Raw genomic sequence first — 17792 nt, 5'->3', positions numbered from 1 at the left:
GACAATGTTTGTCTTCCTGCTCAGTCTTCATAAGTTCTTGAGCACTTTTGAGGAGTGCGCAGCTTTCTTACCCATATACCTTACTATACAGTATATGATATTGAACTTCACAGTGTTCCTGTGGAGAGAGCTTTAGCAAAACCCACGAAGATCAAGTGGAATCTCTTTAAAAATAGGCCCAGTCCCATGAAATATTGATTGCTCTCTGGTCTCTTTCGGTTGGAGGGGCGTTGCTGTTTTTCAGCATCTCACAGGACTGTGCTCTTTAACTTCACCATGTGATTGCAAATGAAAAGAATGAGTGGGAGTGCCTTGTTCCTATGTCTCTAACATCCTATAGTTTTACACTACTATTTGTAGCTCCAGTAATGCCCCTGAGCTGCTCATCTCCCTATATAGAAGCTAATCAGTAGAGAAGTATTATTGATACCCAGTCCCTTCCCTGATCTTACAGAGGAAGAAATAATTCAGTTCCTGTAAAAAGCTGTACAGAAAGCTATAAAACAAAAAGCAGGACTACAGCACAGACCTACAACAAGGGACCTTTTAGTTAATCAGCAGATTGAGCTGATTCTTGTTGAAGAAATTCACGTAAAATATTCCTCTTTTGTTCAAGATCTATCACTATGCTGATGACCAGAAAATTATATTTTACTTGGAAATCATGCTTTGATGGAGCAAATATGGTGCAATTGCACACAGGTGCAAGAAATCACTAGCATATCCATGGTAAGAAGTGCTTGAAGGAAGAGTCCAAAAGATTGTGTTTAGAAAGCCTTTTAATATTCCTACAGTGAAGATGTAACAGTGAGTTGCCCACTTGGTGTCTCAACTTTTTCATCCTTATTTATGGCATAAATTATAACTATTTCTTGCAGCTAGTCCAGGATTAGACTTTTATGTGTTGCTAATTGTTCTTAGCCAACCACTTTGAGAATCTCCCAATTTTTCTAATGTGTATATTTGTAGTTAGTGGGAGTTTGGATTTTCACGAACCATTATTTGAGTCTGGTCATCTAAACTTCTACTTTAACCACATTATGAAATCCCATCTTGTTTAGGACCAGGCATTAAAGGTAATCTCACATGGGTTCAAAGAGTCACTAAGTAAAAAGAGAAGCTTAGCTGTAAGAGGTTTACTGCGGCCCTTTAAATGCAGTTACTTGCCTGAGTTCTGGTGATGTGCAAGACTCTGAACCTGGGAGACACAATTGTCAATAGAGTAAAAGAGACATCTGCTTAATAATATGGGTGCCAATGAATCTTTACCAGGTGATGGCCCTATCCCAGAGATGCACCATTATTACAGCAAATTTATGAGAGAGTGCCCATCCGGGCAACTTAGCCTGCATGAATTCAAGAAACTCCTTGATCTGCAAGGGCTGGATCCACAGGGAGATCTATACATTAAACGAGTGTTTGATATCTTTGATCTGAACCAGGTAAATCTTCTTTTCTTTTTTAATCGTAAACTATTGCTTGTGAGTTGTAGCCTTCAGGCTTTTCTTTGTGCTCTGTTCAAAAAACTGCTTTTGTGGACAGGGTTGCTGCTGTGGTGCACCAGAGGCCAAGAGGTGGGACCGTCCTTTGTGGACTTTGAGTAGAACTCTTGCTAGTACTTTTCCAGGAACGCTTTAAAAATGTCAAGAAGCAATTCTAAAGATGAGATGTAATTTGAGGTTCACTGGTGATTCTTCTATCCACTGCTTATCCAATGCTTGTATGTGAGTATATAAAAATATTCATACGATCAAATACAAAGTTAATGAACTCCTTTTTCACAACAATATTAGACAAAAGGGAAAATATGATCTCTACTTAGCCAGTGAAGCGCATCACAGAAAAACAAATTTGCCCGAAGTACTGTATTGAGTATATGGCAAAGAGGAAAATGTAATTAAGATAAGGAGATAATACACAGCGTGCAAATTACAAGACTTGATAGACTGAATGAGGAGGTAAAGCAAATTCTCTTGGCTATAATTCCAATTTACTCTTCCAGCTACTGCAATAAGTGCTTGTGATTGCAGTTTGCTCTCCCTAATGTAGCTGCCTGTTAGGGAACAGGCAATGTCAAAACTCTGTCCATCTAGTATTTGTTGTAGCACCTTTCATGAGGTGTAGGTGACCTTAGACTATGTGGTTGTGAAGGAAGAAGGTAAAAGATATCATAAACTGCCTGACTGGCAGACAAGTGTGGGGCATTTTTTGGTCTGTCTTGAGGATTGCTTTATGCTGGTAGGTTCTCACCACAGTGCTGCAGTGTATCTACCAACACATGCTCTGCAGATTTTTCAGACCTTAAGATTCTGGATTGATGTAGAAGTGTGAAGAGTGAAATAAATGTGGGTTTCAGAGGGAGAATTTGCTCACATTTAGTTGCCAGGGCAATGGCTGGACACAAAATGGCAACACCCTGCTAATGGTCAGTTCTCTGTATGGTGTTTCAGAGTTTTGTCACCCTGCTCTGCAGACACTCATCACTCATACATGAAGCAGTAAGGCTGCCAGACAGTGAAGTAACTTTTCCCATAAGAATTAGTGAGCAGATGCAAACAGGTACTTAATAAATGTGTTTTAAACATAAAGGGACAGTACATATCGCATGGCAGAAGGAGGCAGGAGGAGCCATGCTGGGACCGTTAGCTGCAGGACATGCTGTCTTTTTAACATAGCTTCTTGGATCTCTGTCCTGAAAGATCTCAACTGCTTCATCTGTGTGAGGAACTTGCCTCTTTTACTGGGAACATTCTTGTTACTTCTTTCTAAACTTTACCTGTCACTGTCTTTATCCTCATCTTCATCCACTGAAACAAGATAAGTCATGGGGAAAGGATGGAAAAATAGGATACTGGCCAGGAATTCAGTATCTCAGAAAAATTGCTTTGCTACCCATCAAATTACTAACCTTTGCACTTTTCAGAAATATGTCCTTGTGAGACAGCAGAGTATGGCTGTACAGCCAATACAAGAGAGTATTTTCTGCTACTTTTTTTTTTTTTTTTTCCCCTCTGTTTCTGTTCTGTAATGCTAGGAGTTAGAGATGTAGGAATTATAACCTGAGCCTATGTCAACAGATTTGCTGTATTTTTATTTCTGTGCAAGTATAATGATTGCCTTTCTGTTACAGCCTGAATTTCTGATTTTTTTTTCTAATATTATAACAGTACTCTTTTTTTCAAGACTGATAACCACTATTTTTAAGGCATAGTTTTAGACATAACAAATATCAATCAAATACTTTTCAAGTATATGTCTATGATGGTTTTTATGTGGAGAAGCTGGGAAATAAAGCAGCCTCTTAGAGCAGGAGAAAGGAATGCTTTATTGATAAAGTAAAATAAGTGGATCTTCTCATTCCACATATTCACTTTTTGTCCTTTACCTTTTATACAGCTTTTTTCATCTATAGAGGATTCTGGTGGAAAAATATGCTTTCATCTTGAAAAGTGCTTTTAGTTAAGAACAGATATGTGAAGAGTGAGTGGTCAATGGAAAGCTTACTGGCAGTATTGCACTGGGGTCTCTTGAATAGCAACTACAATTCTACAAATAAGGGGTCATTAACTTTCTACAGTATTATGTAGAACATTTAGACACTGCACAGTATTAAACAGATGATAATTTTTCATCTGCAAACCACCGAAGTTAATGCATGTGAATAGTTGCATGAACAATACATATAGATTCAGAAATAATTTGATTATTTGGGCTTTTGCCCACATTCAGTTTCACTCAGAACTACAGAAATTTCTCAAGTTTGTATTCAAAATTTGATTTCCTAGGCTTTTCACTCTTGTCTGGTTGTTTTTTTCTAATATAGGGGTTGTTATCACAGTGAGCACTGGAGTATATAAAGTTTCTTGATATAAATATTTTCCTTTTTCTTTCCTTCTATATATCAGAGCTGTTTAGCTAGGCAAACTTGAACTTTCTCTCATATTTCGCCTGACATTTATAGATACATGACCTGTTTTTTTCCCTTGTCTAACTTTTTGTGGCCAGACAATATCATGGTTTGCAAGTGGAGCTTTTATGATTTAAAACAGTCATGACTTCTGTTGCTGAAGCTATTATATCATCTGTGGCCTGCTTTAAAGAAACTCATTTTGGAAAACTTAAGTCATTTAATCAAGTCCTACGTTGTCAGGAGAAAATATTTATTTCTCACTTCTATTTCAGGCTTCTGTTTTCATACAAATAGGAATCTCCTCAGAAAGCTGTGTTAAAGTGTTAGGCCTGAGGTTAATCTACACTTCCAATTATAGCAGCCTAATGCTTCTTGAGATAAGTTGGGGTCATCCATGCTTGGGGTATTCCATTGTGAATATGATGGTCAAACGCTCTTAAAAAGTCCATAGTCATTCTTATCTGTTTCCTATATGCTCAGTTTGAAACTTCTAGCAAGCAAAGTGTGGAATATTAGTCTCATAGGAAGCCAGTGAGATTTGTGTGGAAAAAAAATAAAGTTTGCATTTTTGCATTGCATTTCACCTCCTGGCTAGCCTTAGTCCTTCAAGTTTTGGTGTGTTACAGACATCTTTCTCCTTTTTAGGATTTTAATTTAAACAAAAAGTTGCCAGTAAACAGGAAAATTGTATTGCGGTAGCACAGTAGTTGTTTTTTCACAGCTCACATGTTAATACTTGTAAGCATTATTTATATCACGGCATTGGCAGTATAATAAATGGTGAGTTTATCTTTTGTCACAGCTTACCAATGGAAGTCTTCCAAAATAATGTTTTCTTTAAAATGTAAGTGCAAAAAAAGTTCATTTTTAAATGACATAGTTAATTATGCCATTTATGGAAAAAATGATCACGGTCTTCATTCTCAAGCTATTTGTAATAAAAATTGAAAAATCTACAACCAAAGACAAGTAGCAAATAAAAATAAGCTAAAGTGCTTATTTTACTCTCTCTGCATCTCAGTTCAGGCATAACTGTCAGGCAGCCCTGGTTTATGTAGCCTAGTGATGAATTTTAGAGAGGAAACAGTTATGCTTATTTAAAGTACTTAAGTAGTTGGCAAATATATTGCTGTATACTTGGTTTTCTGTGAGAATATATAACAGATTTCAGAGATTTCTGTATAATTCAAAATGATGTTACATCAGTGTTAAAGAAGAAAATATGCCTAGAAAAGAATTGTCTGCTATATTGATATTTCAGTGAAAGTGTTACTTTCTCTTGACCAGAATTATGGAGTAAAATCTGTAGTCATCACTGGTACTACTTAAAACTTATTCTAAACAGCCTTCTCACTTTAAATAAAAAAAGAACAGAGCATTGTCATCCACTTCTTATAATTTGAAGAAAGATGTGGAACTTCTAAATTTAATGATCAAATATTGCAAGAATTGATTGATTGGGTTCTTGTAACCTGTGAAGGACATTTATACAGCCATTTATTATACGAAACAATATACAGAAAATGGGATGCTGCTATGTTAGTTCTCTTGTTGCTTATTTTGGCATAAATTATCTTGTTCCTTTGCAAAAAGAAATCATCAAATCATTGAATATCCTGGGTGGAAAGGGATCCATAAGGATCATGGAGTCCAGCTCCTGGCTCCGCAAAGGGCCATCCAAAATTCAAGCCCTCTGTCTGAGAGCAGATTATTTGATGTAGAACAGATAATAAGGAATGCAAAAATGTGTTACTTCAGTGGAACTTAGTTATGTGTCAAATGATGTATGTAGCAATGAAAACTAAATATAAAACCTTTTTATTTTCCTCCAAAGAAGAAAAGTTTCTTTTCACCCCTTCTACTTTGCACAGTGCTGACAAGTGTTGGGAGGCAGATTGCTATTTCTCATTTTCTCATCCTAGCTCCTTCCCTACTGTACTTCTGTGCCTTTATTATTTTGATTTTCAGAGATTTTCAGGTAGACTTTTCATTGTCTGAATTTGTGGTCTAACTATAAATAGATGTTATCTTCTTGGGCTATGTTGGCATGAATTGGATTAGGCAAGTTTCTATTCTTGGATATCATAGCAGAAGGAAATGCAAGTAATTTGAACATGAAATTCTGTGTGAAAGAAGAAGTGCAGCTCATATTCTCAGAAAAACATACAAAGAAATATTTAATATTTTTCATATGTTTTGGTGATTAATATAACTAAATGACTTTGGGTTATTTTGTTTCTCCACTTTTCCCAATTCCTAATCATAATAAGAAACAGAAAAATATTTTCACTGATATGAAAATGTTGTTTTTTTGTTTTTTTTTTAACATGACCCAAATATGCAAGGGTTACATATCACTACACAACAGCTGCCTTCCATGTTCCTGTGAAAGCATAAAAAAACTCATAAAGAGTTGCTGGTGAGCAATACTTCAAACACTACCTGAAACCTACACATTAACTGTTCCCATCCCCAATGAATTTAATTAGAATTACTCAGGGTGTTTTTGCCAACTCTCCTTTGCTTGAAACTTTGTTTTCCAGTTGAGCTTCATTTCCTGCACTGTCTTCATCTAAATGTTCCTAGGGTAACCAAGGATTTGCCTATACTGTTGCATCCTCATCTGTGGAGACATTACCAAAATTGATTCACATTAGATGTGATAGTTAGTTGGCAATGGATGATAACCATAGTAATATTTTCTCAGACTTCTTTTGTTTGTTTGTTTAAATTCTAAGTCTTCAAATATTTGCACAAATTTAAGTTCAGCTGCATGCATAATTTTAGGGATCTCTTCAGGCTGAAAAAACTCTCAGGGCAAATACTTTTGTCCTAGTTTACTCTAACCAACCAGCTTAACCAAAGATGTAAGGCTGCAGCAGCAACAAATGCATTACACACTACAGCAAGTGGTCAAGAGCCATGTAGGCATGTAGGCTGGTACTGTTCTTGGAAAGACACACTACATTTCATACTATTTATCTTTTCTACTTAAGATTCTTGTGTTGCACATGGATAGTGCTATCGCTTTGTTCAGAGTAATATGATTCTTGCTTTTTCTGGTTTTGAATCCTTCTTCATTCTCACAATTGCCTCTAATTAAGTTTGCACAACAGGAAATACTTTAAAAAACACTTTTTGCAACAATCATAGCTGTCACATTGTAGAGTCTGCAATAAAACCTGTGTGTCAATCAGTTAATTAGCTTCTAAACAAAGGGCTAGATTAAAATAAGAACAGAGATATATATTAGCAAGAAATAGTCTTTCTGTCAGAAGCAACACGTCTACAGCACTTACTTCAAAGTCTGCAGCTCTTACTTCTTGAAATATTTTAGCTTTTTGGAGTTGACATGTAAGTGTAAATATCCTTTTCGCATTAGTTTTGGACACAGTGCAATGAAAGCAACAAAACCAATAAAGCAGGACAGTTTGCTATGCCTTAATCTTGGAGTAATGTTGCATAAGTTTATTTCAAACATAAAGTAACTAGTCTGATTACTGTAAGTAAGTATGAGATTATAGTTCGCTGTGTTCAGAGTAGTGCAGTTATATTATTTTTGTCACTGTGCTTAAGTGCCATTTAAAGATACTGTACCCTTATTAAAAAAATTCATAGAATAGAAACAATGCTCTATAACTATTTAGTCTGGTTCCGCTAAACGCTACTCATTTATAGTCTGTCTTAAAGAATGTCTTTGTTCTACTTCTTAACTACCTCTAGAATTTTTTTAAAATCCAGTTTTATATTGATTGTGAAAAAGCTGTAGTATTCTTTCACTTTCTAAGAACTTTCAGACAATCTTTGGTACAATTTTGCAACCCTAATTTTGTTTTCTAGTGCTTTGTCACAGGACTTACTGCTGTAATAGTACTAACTTATGCTGTGATAGTGTGACATTACCAGCTTAAAGACTATTTTATCACTATTAGTAGAACTGCCCCTTGCTTAATGTCATTATTTTTGAATTCTTAAATGGAGATTTGTTGGTATGAGTTCTGGTCTAAAAGTTTTAGGTCAGAGTAATTTCCTGGCAAAGGCACTGCACCATCAACCATGGAAAAGCTGGTTCTTTAAGTGGAATCTTAAAATGAGGTCAGCGTCCAGTTCCCATTGGAGCACCTGAGATTCATGGGTTAAGTCAGCCCAGCCAGTAGGTCCTTTACAAAAGGAAATTATAAGGAAAGGTTTAGAGCTGTCTTCTCTGCAGCTACTCAGTGACCAAAATCATGCACAAAACTGAAGCAATTACACTTCTGTAACAATGTATGTAGGGCTTCTCTGAAATTTTCATTTAAGTATAAACAAATTAGAATGTACTCTACAGTCATTACTGAGTATATTACTACCATTACCAGCTAACACTGTAATTTTGTCACATTATATGAGCAGGCAATGAAGATTAACTTTGCACACTTAATCATAATTACTTTTAAACACTGTTTGTTATTATATAGATAAAGAGAACAGTAATTTTAATGGGAAAGAGTTCATTAATCTCTGTGGTTTTGTTTTTTTGTTTTTTTTTTTTTAAGAAATATTAAGTTTTCTTCAAAAGGACAGCCGTCATTTATTTCTATTTATTGCCTTATTATTTATGAGTAGATAAAATGAAGGCTACTCCTAGTTTACATTTTGTTCTTTTTCCCCTTTATTGTTTAAGCATTGCTTAAGCCCGAAAGTATGCGCAGTTGTGATTAACATATTTGTTGGTGAAAACAATGTCAGTGATCTGAGCTTTGGGAATAAGAATTGCAGAAAAAGTGCAACAGAAATCAGATGATCTGTTTTAACCAACCTGGTTATAAACCCAATTAGTGACACTAAATGTACCTTCTTCTTGCATACAACCTTTGAGACTTTAATTCCTAAAATGTGATGCAGGAGCACCTGTGATTATTTGCCAAAGAGTGCGTCTTTGCCACTAAAAAAAAGAGTATCCTTGCCCCTAGAATGCATCTATGTCCTTGGAGTTCTTTTTCTATAGGTTTGTCAAAAAAGAAGTTTGCTTGAACTGTCAGCAAGAAATTTGCTGAAAAATAGAAGGCTTTGTGGTTATGGTTGTGTTTTTTAGTTTACTCTGTCTTACCTACAGCTTTGTTATATATCGAGGAAGTTGCTCCTAAAAGCACAAGCAAAGGCTCAACATGAGGGGTGGAGAAAGCTGAATCATGCAAGAGATGATGGCAGAGGGCTACATCATTTGAGCACAAAATTTTCTTCTGCACAGCTCTCCTAGACACTGTTTTATCATGCTGTAAGCCTTGGTGACATCCTTGTCTCCCTCCTTGCTCAATAACCTTGAAAGAAAATAGTAAGTGATTGCAAGGGGTTGGGCAGATGGCGGGGGAAGGAGAGATTTAAAAAATATGTAATCGTTGGTCACCTTAGCATTTTGGATTTCCACAAATTTTGCCAGCAATCCTGAAAGCCTGGTATTTTCGAAGCCACCAAGCTTAGAAAATGGTCGTCTTCATCTGGACAAGGCAGAACTTTGCATAACAGTTTGGTCAATATAACCTGGCCCCTTTATGTAACAGAGAGTATGCACCTATCACAAAACCACGTAATGATTTGCCCCTCCTAATTTCCTGCTTCTTCCTTCATCCTTACCTAACAGCCTTTGCATGTCAAGAGTTTCCCCTCTGTCACTGTGACATATGTTAGCTTTGTTTACTTAGGAATCTGATGATTCCAGCCATAGCCTGGCAGAGATCTAGAGTCCTCTTCAGGCCCCAAACTCCAACATCAGACTCAGGGACGTGTTGAAATTGGGGAAGATTAAATGGAGCAAAATAAATCCACCTTTACTTTTCTGAGAATGGAGAAATCAGTACTATGAAATGGAGGAGCATACGGGATTAGCTATAAATTTCACACAATTTATTCTGAGCTGTTGTAATCTGCTCTTTGACCTGTGCCAATATATACTTAAGTGCTTCCCTCTGCATTATCAGGCTTAAGTAATAGTCTAAGAGGGGAGGGAGGGTAATAGTATAAGGCGTGGGGAGGGTAGGTGGCTTAACATTCTAAGCCCTGGGCTTGAAATACCTGAACAGTCTATATTTGCATTCTTGCTAATCCAGATGAAGTCTGTTGAGCTATTTTCCTGCTGTTGGGTTGAGTTCTGTGCAGTTTAGAGATTTTTCAGTGGCAAAATTGAAAAAAGACCCCAATTTGTTTTGTATGTTATTATATGAGTCCTCAGTACTCTTAAGTAAGATGATGAATTTACAATTAGTAAGAGTTTTACAGGAATAGAAACCATGCTTTTCTGTATGTGTAACTATTGTGTGCCGCAAGAGATGGCTGGCTAACTCAGCAGCAATCTCAGTAGGGCTGCATCAACGCTACCAGAAATCGATGTTTGAGAGCTACACAGCCAAAATGCCCAGATCTGGCTGTTCTAGCCCACCCTTGAGTAACTGGACTGTTTTGCATTGGCTGTGTATTCACAGTTTCCAAGTCAATTATTTTTAATCTGCATTCAAATAATTTGAAGCTGTGAGAGTTTTTTTTTAAGGATCTGTGAAGATTAGCAACACTATTCTAGGAATCAAAGCATAATGGCCTTTTCAGTCTTACAGGGTTTGAGTACTAATTCTTGTTGCATAAGGCTGCCATTCTTTTACTGTCCTGCTTTTCCTTTGCAGGCTGTCCTGACTGAATAAAAGTCAGCAGACTCAATTGTACATAAGCCAACATTCTGAACAAAAAACATCTCATAAAAAGCTAATATTAAATTACTGTAGTCTTAGCAGACCCCGTAACTAATGAACCACCCCATTTTTCTACACCATTTTGCCTTTGTCTAGCTGTACGTAAATCTTAATGTGTTCGGCACAAAGGAAGATGTCACCTGTCATTTGCTACTTTCTAGCTAGGTTTTCAAAACAGTTATTCTCAAGCATGTAGAGAACACATAATAAACAAACAAAAAAAAACAAAACAGTTTTTTGATGGTAAATCCTCAGACCTTGCCACCATTCCTTTGAGTATGTGGGCTGTATTATTGTGATTAGCCTGATCTAGACTAACTTCTGCTTAAAACCAATTTAGTTGTAAGTTCTTAACATGAATATTTTTCTCCAGACTTTCCCAGCTCCAGCTCACGTATCTTCTAACCTCACCAATATTGGGGAACTGAGCTTGGACTCCTAAGGCTTTACTTGCTTGCTTTTGGTCCTCTTTCTCTGATCCTAACATCTCTGAACAGCCTTTGGTTGATCAGGAGTTGGGCAGTGCCAGAAGCTTCCGCTAGCAGAATCAAGGCACTCAGACTGTCATTTTTGCCTGTGTGGAAACTTGTTCTGAAATTAGCCTGATGCCTGCATGCCTACAGGTGTTCTAAAATGAAAGGGACAAATTCTGCTGTGTATAATCACTGAAACATGATGGGATGATTTACATAACTGGCACAGCATCATTGAGGGCTATAAGCTTTTAGAAGGGATGGTGAGATTGGAGAGCTGGGGGAGTTGCCCTTTATGCTTAAGTGTGGATAGACTGTGAGGAGCTCCCTCTGAGAAACAGTCAGGTAGAAAGTATGTGGGTTAAAATTAGGGATGAGACCAATAAGGGACATCTGGTGTTTGGGCTCTACTCCAGGCCACCTGATCAAGATGAACCTGTTGATGAGGCCTTCCTGCATCAGCTACAAGAAATTTCATGCTCACAGACTCTTATTCTGTCAGGGGGATGAGGGATTTCAATCACCCATATATCCACTGGCAAGACAATGCGGCAAGCTGTAAACAATCCAGGAGACTCCAGGAGTTCGTTGATAATTTTCTAGTTCAAGTATTGGACAGCCTGACCAGATGTGAACTGTTGCTGGACTTGCTCACCAATGTGGAGAAGATTGTTAAAGATATTAAGATTGGAAGCAGCCTGGGCTGCAGTGACCATGGCCTTGCTGAGTTTGTGATCTTGAGGAACGTGGGCCTGGCAAAGAGCAAACTTCCAGTTGTTTAAGGAATTGTTGGATGCAATCTCTCGGGAAGTTGTTCTTATAGACAAAGGAGTGGAACAAAGCTGACTACGTTTTAAGGATGCCTTTCTGAGAGTACAGGGGCTCTAAATCACTCAGAATAAGAAAGCAGGCAGGTGAGGCAGGAAACTGGCATGGATAGGCAAGGATCTGCTGTTCAAACTGAGGGAAAAGAAGGGCCAGTGCAGGCAACAGAAGCAAGGGCAAGTCACCTGGGAAGAATACTGGAATGTGTCTGGATTTGCCGAGATAGGATTAGGAAAGCCAAAGGAGACAGAAATAGACTTGGTGAAGGATGTTTAAAAACAACAGGAAGGAGTTCTATAGGTGCATAGCTTTTGGAGAGGGTCCAGATGAGGTCATGAAGATGATCCAAAGGCTGGAGCACCTCTCCTATGAAGTCAGTCTAAAGGAACTGGGCCTGTTCAGCCTGGAAAAGAGAAGGCTGAGAGGAGACCTCATTGAGGCCTTCCAAAATTTAAAGGGAGCTTACAAACAGAAGGGAAATCAACTTTTTATATGGGTAGATAGCAATAGGACAAGGAGTAATGGTTTTAAACTAAAGGTTGGGAGATTTAGATTAGATCTCATGAGGAAGTTTTTTACTGTGAGAGTGGTGAGGTTCCTGAATAGGCTGTCCAGAGAGGCTGTGGATTCCCCATCCCTGGAGTTATTTAAGGATGGGTTGGATGGGGCCGTCAGCACTCTGATATAGTACATGATCTAGCAGCTGGCAGCCCTGCCTGTGGTAGGGGTGTTGGAACTTGACGATCCTTGAGGTCCCTTCCAACACAATCCATTCTACAATTCATTCTGTGATTCTATGATAATCAGTGAAATCTCCACCATGCTGTTTTATAAATGCCTGCTTGACATCAGTTGATGGCTGTAATTAACTTAGAAAATCCAAAGGCTTGGTGTCCAAGGCATGTCCTTCAGGTGTGAGGTTCATCTTGGAAGCATGGGCTTGTTCAGAGGGTGCAGAGTGCTATCCAGGTCTTGGAAAGTGTTTGAGAAGAGAGGGAGAACTCATCCCTGTAGGGGCTGGAGGTGAATGTGCAGAGTCCTGCTGGGGAGTTGCTAGCCCAGATTGCTTTCCTGGATAGGGCAGGGCAAGGCCAGGATGGCCATTTTGCAGGCAGGGCCTGCACTTCTACATGGGGCCTGGGGGCAGGGAGAGCAGAGCCTGAGGATTTGTGTCATGTAATCCAAAAATACTCCTTCCAATTTAGGAGTCTGCTTTTGGGCTTGTTTTGTGAATCAAACCTTGTTACAAAGGACTTCAAAAACACTTGTCAATGAGATCTAAGTAACTTAAACACAGCATCCAAAGGAGCTGCCGTGCACGATAGTCATGTGGTCTGATCTGACTTTAACCTTCTAGTTCACTTGATCAAGCTGTTAAAGACTAAAAATTTAGTTAGTTATTTTTCTTAAGCCAAGGAGTAAGTCTGGAGGTCTTACTCAGGAGCAAATAAAAGAAGTGTAGGGGGCATTTTTGGTGGCTCTCCAGCCTGTTTCTCAGCACTGCTCTTGGGAGGTTTTCTCCTATTTTGGAAAGGAGATTTTACTCCTTTACCTTTATCCTGAGAGCATATCTTGTGAGTTTAACCCAGCAGTCTTCATGTGTGCAGGTGGGGAAGTGAGTATGAATTCACCATTACTCCAGACACCTGTGGTATTGAGGGCAACACACTACCACCAAAGTACAAAGGGGCGATCAACTCACACACACCTCCATCCTGGTGTCCTAAAATGGCAAAACAGCAGGCTTCACCAATACTAACTATTTTAAATAAAAAAATATTGTGAATTAGCCTTTTGGAATAGCACAATAAAAGACAGAAGTAAAGTATTTTTATCTTCCACTAATAAACAGCTCTGTTTATTCTTTTAAACTTTTTATTATTATTTATTATTTTTATGGTAGCCCTTTTCTAGAGATTGAGTGACTTCCTAATAAGCAACAGATACATTAGCATGTCTACTGGACAGCATGAGGCTTTAGAGAGCCCAGAGACATGTGAGGACATAGATAACGTGTATTTGTTACAGAGCAGCAGATGGGTAAATCAGCACTGCAGTATTCTTTTAATAACATCATAATACATTTATTGTGCTATTTATTGTACTCGTAGAGCTACAGGATGATCTTCATAGGTTACTGTTATGATTTTTCCATTATTTAATGCACTATTCGGAGGCTCCTGTATGCTACTATAAAAAGCATAATATTTCTTTTTATCTGAGAAAACTCTGGATGTCTAACAAGATTTCTACAGCTTTCAGATCACGCAAGTATTTTCTTTTCTACCTACCATGTATGTTTTTTGTAGATAAAGGAGAAATGGCACATTTCTTATCAGTGCCACTGTGCAGTGCTTCTGGTTCCATACTGTACAGATAAAGTTGGGCTTCTTAGTATTTCTATTCCTGGTGTTTTTGAGGTTAGCATGGTGTTCACAGTCTTTGTATGCCTACAACTCCATGTGACTGGGGCTTCTCTAAAAACCACGTTGTCTCAGATATATTTCAGAAGTATTTTGGTTTGTTTATTTGTTAGGTTTGGTCAGACCCAGAGAATTGAAAGACATAAAAGAAAACAAACAAAATACTGTTTTCCAAAACTCAAAAGAAATGTAAGGGAGAAAAAAAGAAAATGAGCCTGGCCATGAATATCTATCAAGCCTAAAATTAATCTGTAATTTAACTGAATAGTATGAAATTCTATAAAGGGACAGCAATGTGATCACATTCTTAGAAGAGCTATAAAATCCAGGGTTGGAAATATAATCAGTAAAGTAGAAGGAGCCCTCAGTAAAGTATCTGATACAGTATTGCTTTGAAATAGTATTTCCAAAATTGGAATCCAATTTTGTGTTCCAGAAAAAAACATAAATTTTGTGGTACATACTGTGTCATTTTTTTGCTAAAGCATCTCTTTACCAAACAGATGGACTTAAACTTGCTTGAAAACTACATGCAGGTATTGTTAAATTTCATTTTAATGCAATCTGTGGTTGAGAAATACCTTTGTCTTTAGTGAATTTGCTGTAATTAAAATTAAATACAGCAATAATGACAGAAACTGCGCAGAGAGTCTGTGAAGCAACGTTCAGCCTGCAAAAGTTATGCATGTGCAATATCTATCTACATACACATTGACTCGGGTGTATTTGAAACTTGAGTACTACAGTGCCAAAACACCTTGCATAGAAACCAAAACAAGCACTACATGGCAATGGGCCACAACACACTTTTACAAAGCTTCTTTTCTTTTAGTTTAGTGCAGTCTAGAGGACAGACCAATGCCTGCTGATTGCAAAACCTCAGAAGGCAAGATGTGTGTTGATATAAGGCAATAAAAATAAGTAACATGTTCAACCTACTGGATATTCATCCAATCTCTCAGCCACAAGCCATCTAAAGCTGATGACAGTCTTTCCAAGGTTTTCCAAGTGGTTGGATTCTGACCAATATAAAGATCACAAGATTAAATTTACCAGCTGCTAATTCTTTTTATATCCACATGGCAAGCAGTTGGAGCTAGTAGTCTCCAAATTCAGCAACTGTTTCTTCCACCCTCACCAGATTTTTACAGAAACAGAGGAATCGTCACAGTAGCGTAGACCACTTGACCATGGAGTCCCATCCTTGACAAGTTTCCTTCAGTAACATCAGAGAAGGAAGCAAAATGTATGGAATTAAATCCATCTGAAATGCTTCTTCCCTATGATTACCCCCCATGCTCACTATTCAGAAACTTGTTTATGACTTGAAGGCTTTATTTCCCATGTGAAATTTATTGGTCAGAGAAACCTGATGCTTATATGAATAAACTACAGTATCTATCACTCATGCTGGGTTATTGTTTACCATATACAATATTTATTGCATGATCTCTCAGATTAATAACTCCTGGAGCAGCTCTGTTGCAGTGGAAAACATCCACATTTCTGCAGTACCCATGTGAACATAAGCAGCTCCATAGAAAGCATCTCAACAGTATGAAGTTGGATATCCAAGACTCCCCTTTTTCTTATGTGGAAGTCTACCACAAACCTGTTTTTCCTTCTTCTCAAAAATGTCAAAAACAACTGCTGTGATTTGCTTCCCCCACAGCTTTCTATGGAGAACAAAACTGCCTGTGCTAACACTCCTTCCTATAGTGCTTCCAGTTGAGCTCATCCTTTCTAAATGCCAGGGGAAATTTCTATGCTAAGGTGCTTTATAAATCAGTTTGTATTACAGTGAATTCAATGACCTGTTTCTGTGAATGCCAGAATGAGCAAAAAGCCAATATTGTTAAACAGGTTTTTTTGTTTTTTTTTTCTCTCCTAGGATGGATTTATAGACTTCTTGGAGTTCATAGCGGCAATAAATCTGGTTATACGAGGAAAAATTGACCAAAAATTGAAATGGTATTTTAAGCTATATGATGCTGATGGAAACGGATGTATTGACAAAAAAGAACTGTTGAGCATATTCGCGGTAAGCAAATTATGACCAATAGCAATTGCATCTGGCATAGCGTGTTGTCTCTGAAACGATGGTTCCACATGTGTTGTATTTTACTAGTTGCAAAGCCAAAATTGCTCTAGCTAGCGACACTCTGGTTACCAGCTTCTTGCTTACTGAAGTAAACAGTAGTGTTTTACTTTAAACCATAGGTCTACAGCTGTGTGCTGCTTTAGTGAAAGTGAAAAACTGTAGAAACAGTAAAAACATTGTTCTGATAAACTGTATCGTGAGGCAGGGTAGAATTGAAGTAGCATAACAAATAAAACAGATGGTTACAAGGGTTTGTGCCAGTTTGTTGTGGAAAAATGGCTTCTCCAATTGAACTTCATGCGGGAAACAATATAGGTGTCATCAAAACATTTCCATGTTTTAATTCTTTTTGAAAGGCTTTTAGATTTGTTTACTGTAAATGCCATTACTCTTCTTTTTAAATTAAATTGGAAAAAAATAATTTGTCATTAAATCGTGAACAGACATTTTTATTCAAATATTGTAGAAATTTTTGCAGAAAAATAGGTCAATTTCAAGCCTATGAAAACAAAGCAGGGTAATTTTTTTCTGTAAAATGTTATCCATATTTTTCAACTTGTTCTAGTGAATGACTCTTTTGCACTTCAGTAGCTGCTTTCATCTGAAAAGTATTATAGGGTTCCTTGCAAATATGAAGATCAAGGTTCTGCTGCAGGGAACATAAAATCTAAATAGTTATTTAAAGTGATAATAAACAAGGAACTTACTTTTGCCAAATTCTGTCTTACTCCTGGTGCCTGGCTAGGCACTTTCAAGAGCTACTGACCCAAATAAAAGGAGCCAGAGCCAGATTAGCCATGTGACCAAACAGAAGAAATTGATGCATCCCTTTATGAAGAACAGTGTTCTAAGGGCAGGAGAGTCTGCACAGCACAGCCCAGATTTCTTCTCTTTTAATGTCATCTTTCTAGTGTAGATATTCTCAACCATTTTTCACTTGAAGGCACTGATGCAACTGCCTTTGTCTTGTGCTTTATCTGAAAAGAGAATTAAAATCATTTTAATGTAAAGATTCTTTTTTTTTTGCTTAACTTGTTTTAAAACCGTTCAAGCTTCCAGGTGTTTGCTTCTCTTCTGGAGTTAAGGAACTTAAACCTACACAAGTAATTCTGCTTAGGTTAGATTAAAATAGATGGGCACTAAACAGAAATAAAAATGCAGGCTCACAGCCGCTAAGAGCTTTGCTTATACCAAGCATGAGTAAACAAAGGCTTATACAAAAAGATATGTCAGATCTGAGACTGTAATTTAGACCAAAGAAGTCCAGTTAAAACTTCGTTGGTCCCTACAGCTATACGAACTGTGGACCAGCAGATCATTATAAGCCATCAAAATTCTGCC

The 17792-nt window shown here is 37.6% G+C and overlaps 1 protein-coding gene across 4 annotated transcripts in view; it reads left to right on the top strand.

Annotated features, from left to right (window-relative positions):
• The window catches only part of GUCA1C (guanylate cyclase activator 1C), a 125452-nt gene that overhangs the window by 101841 nt on the left and 5819 nt on the right, over positions 1–17792 (top strand). For all 4 annotated transcript variants that reach the window (XM_048926448.1, XM_048926436.1, XM_048926446.1 and 1 more), the window contains one exon: positions 16242–16391. In XM_048926448.1, coding sequence (XP_048782405.1) covers positions 16242–16391 — 150 coding nt within the window. The remainder of the gene's footprint in view (positions 1–16241; positions 16392–17792) is intronic.

Source organism: Lagopus muta, chromosome 1, assembly GCF_023343835.1.
Source record: "Lagopus muta isolate bLagMut1 chromosome 1, bLagMut1 primary, whole genome shotgun sequence".
Classification (NCBI taxonomy): Eukaryota; Metazoa; Chordata; class Aves; order Galliformes; family Phasianidae; genus Lagopus; species Lagopus muta.
This window is presented reverse-complemented; position numbering and strand designations above follow the sequence as displayed.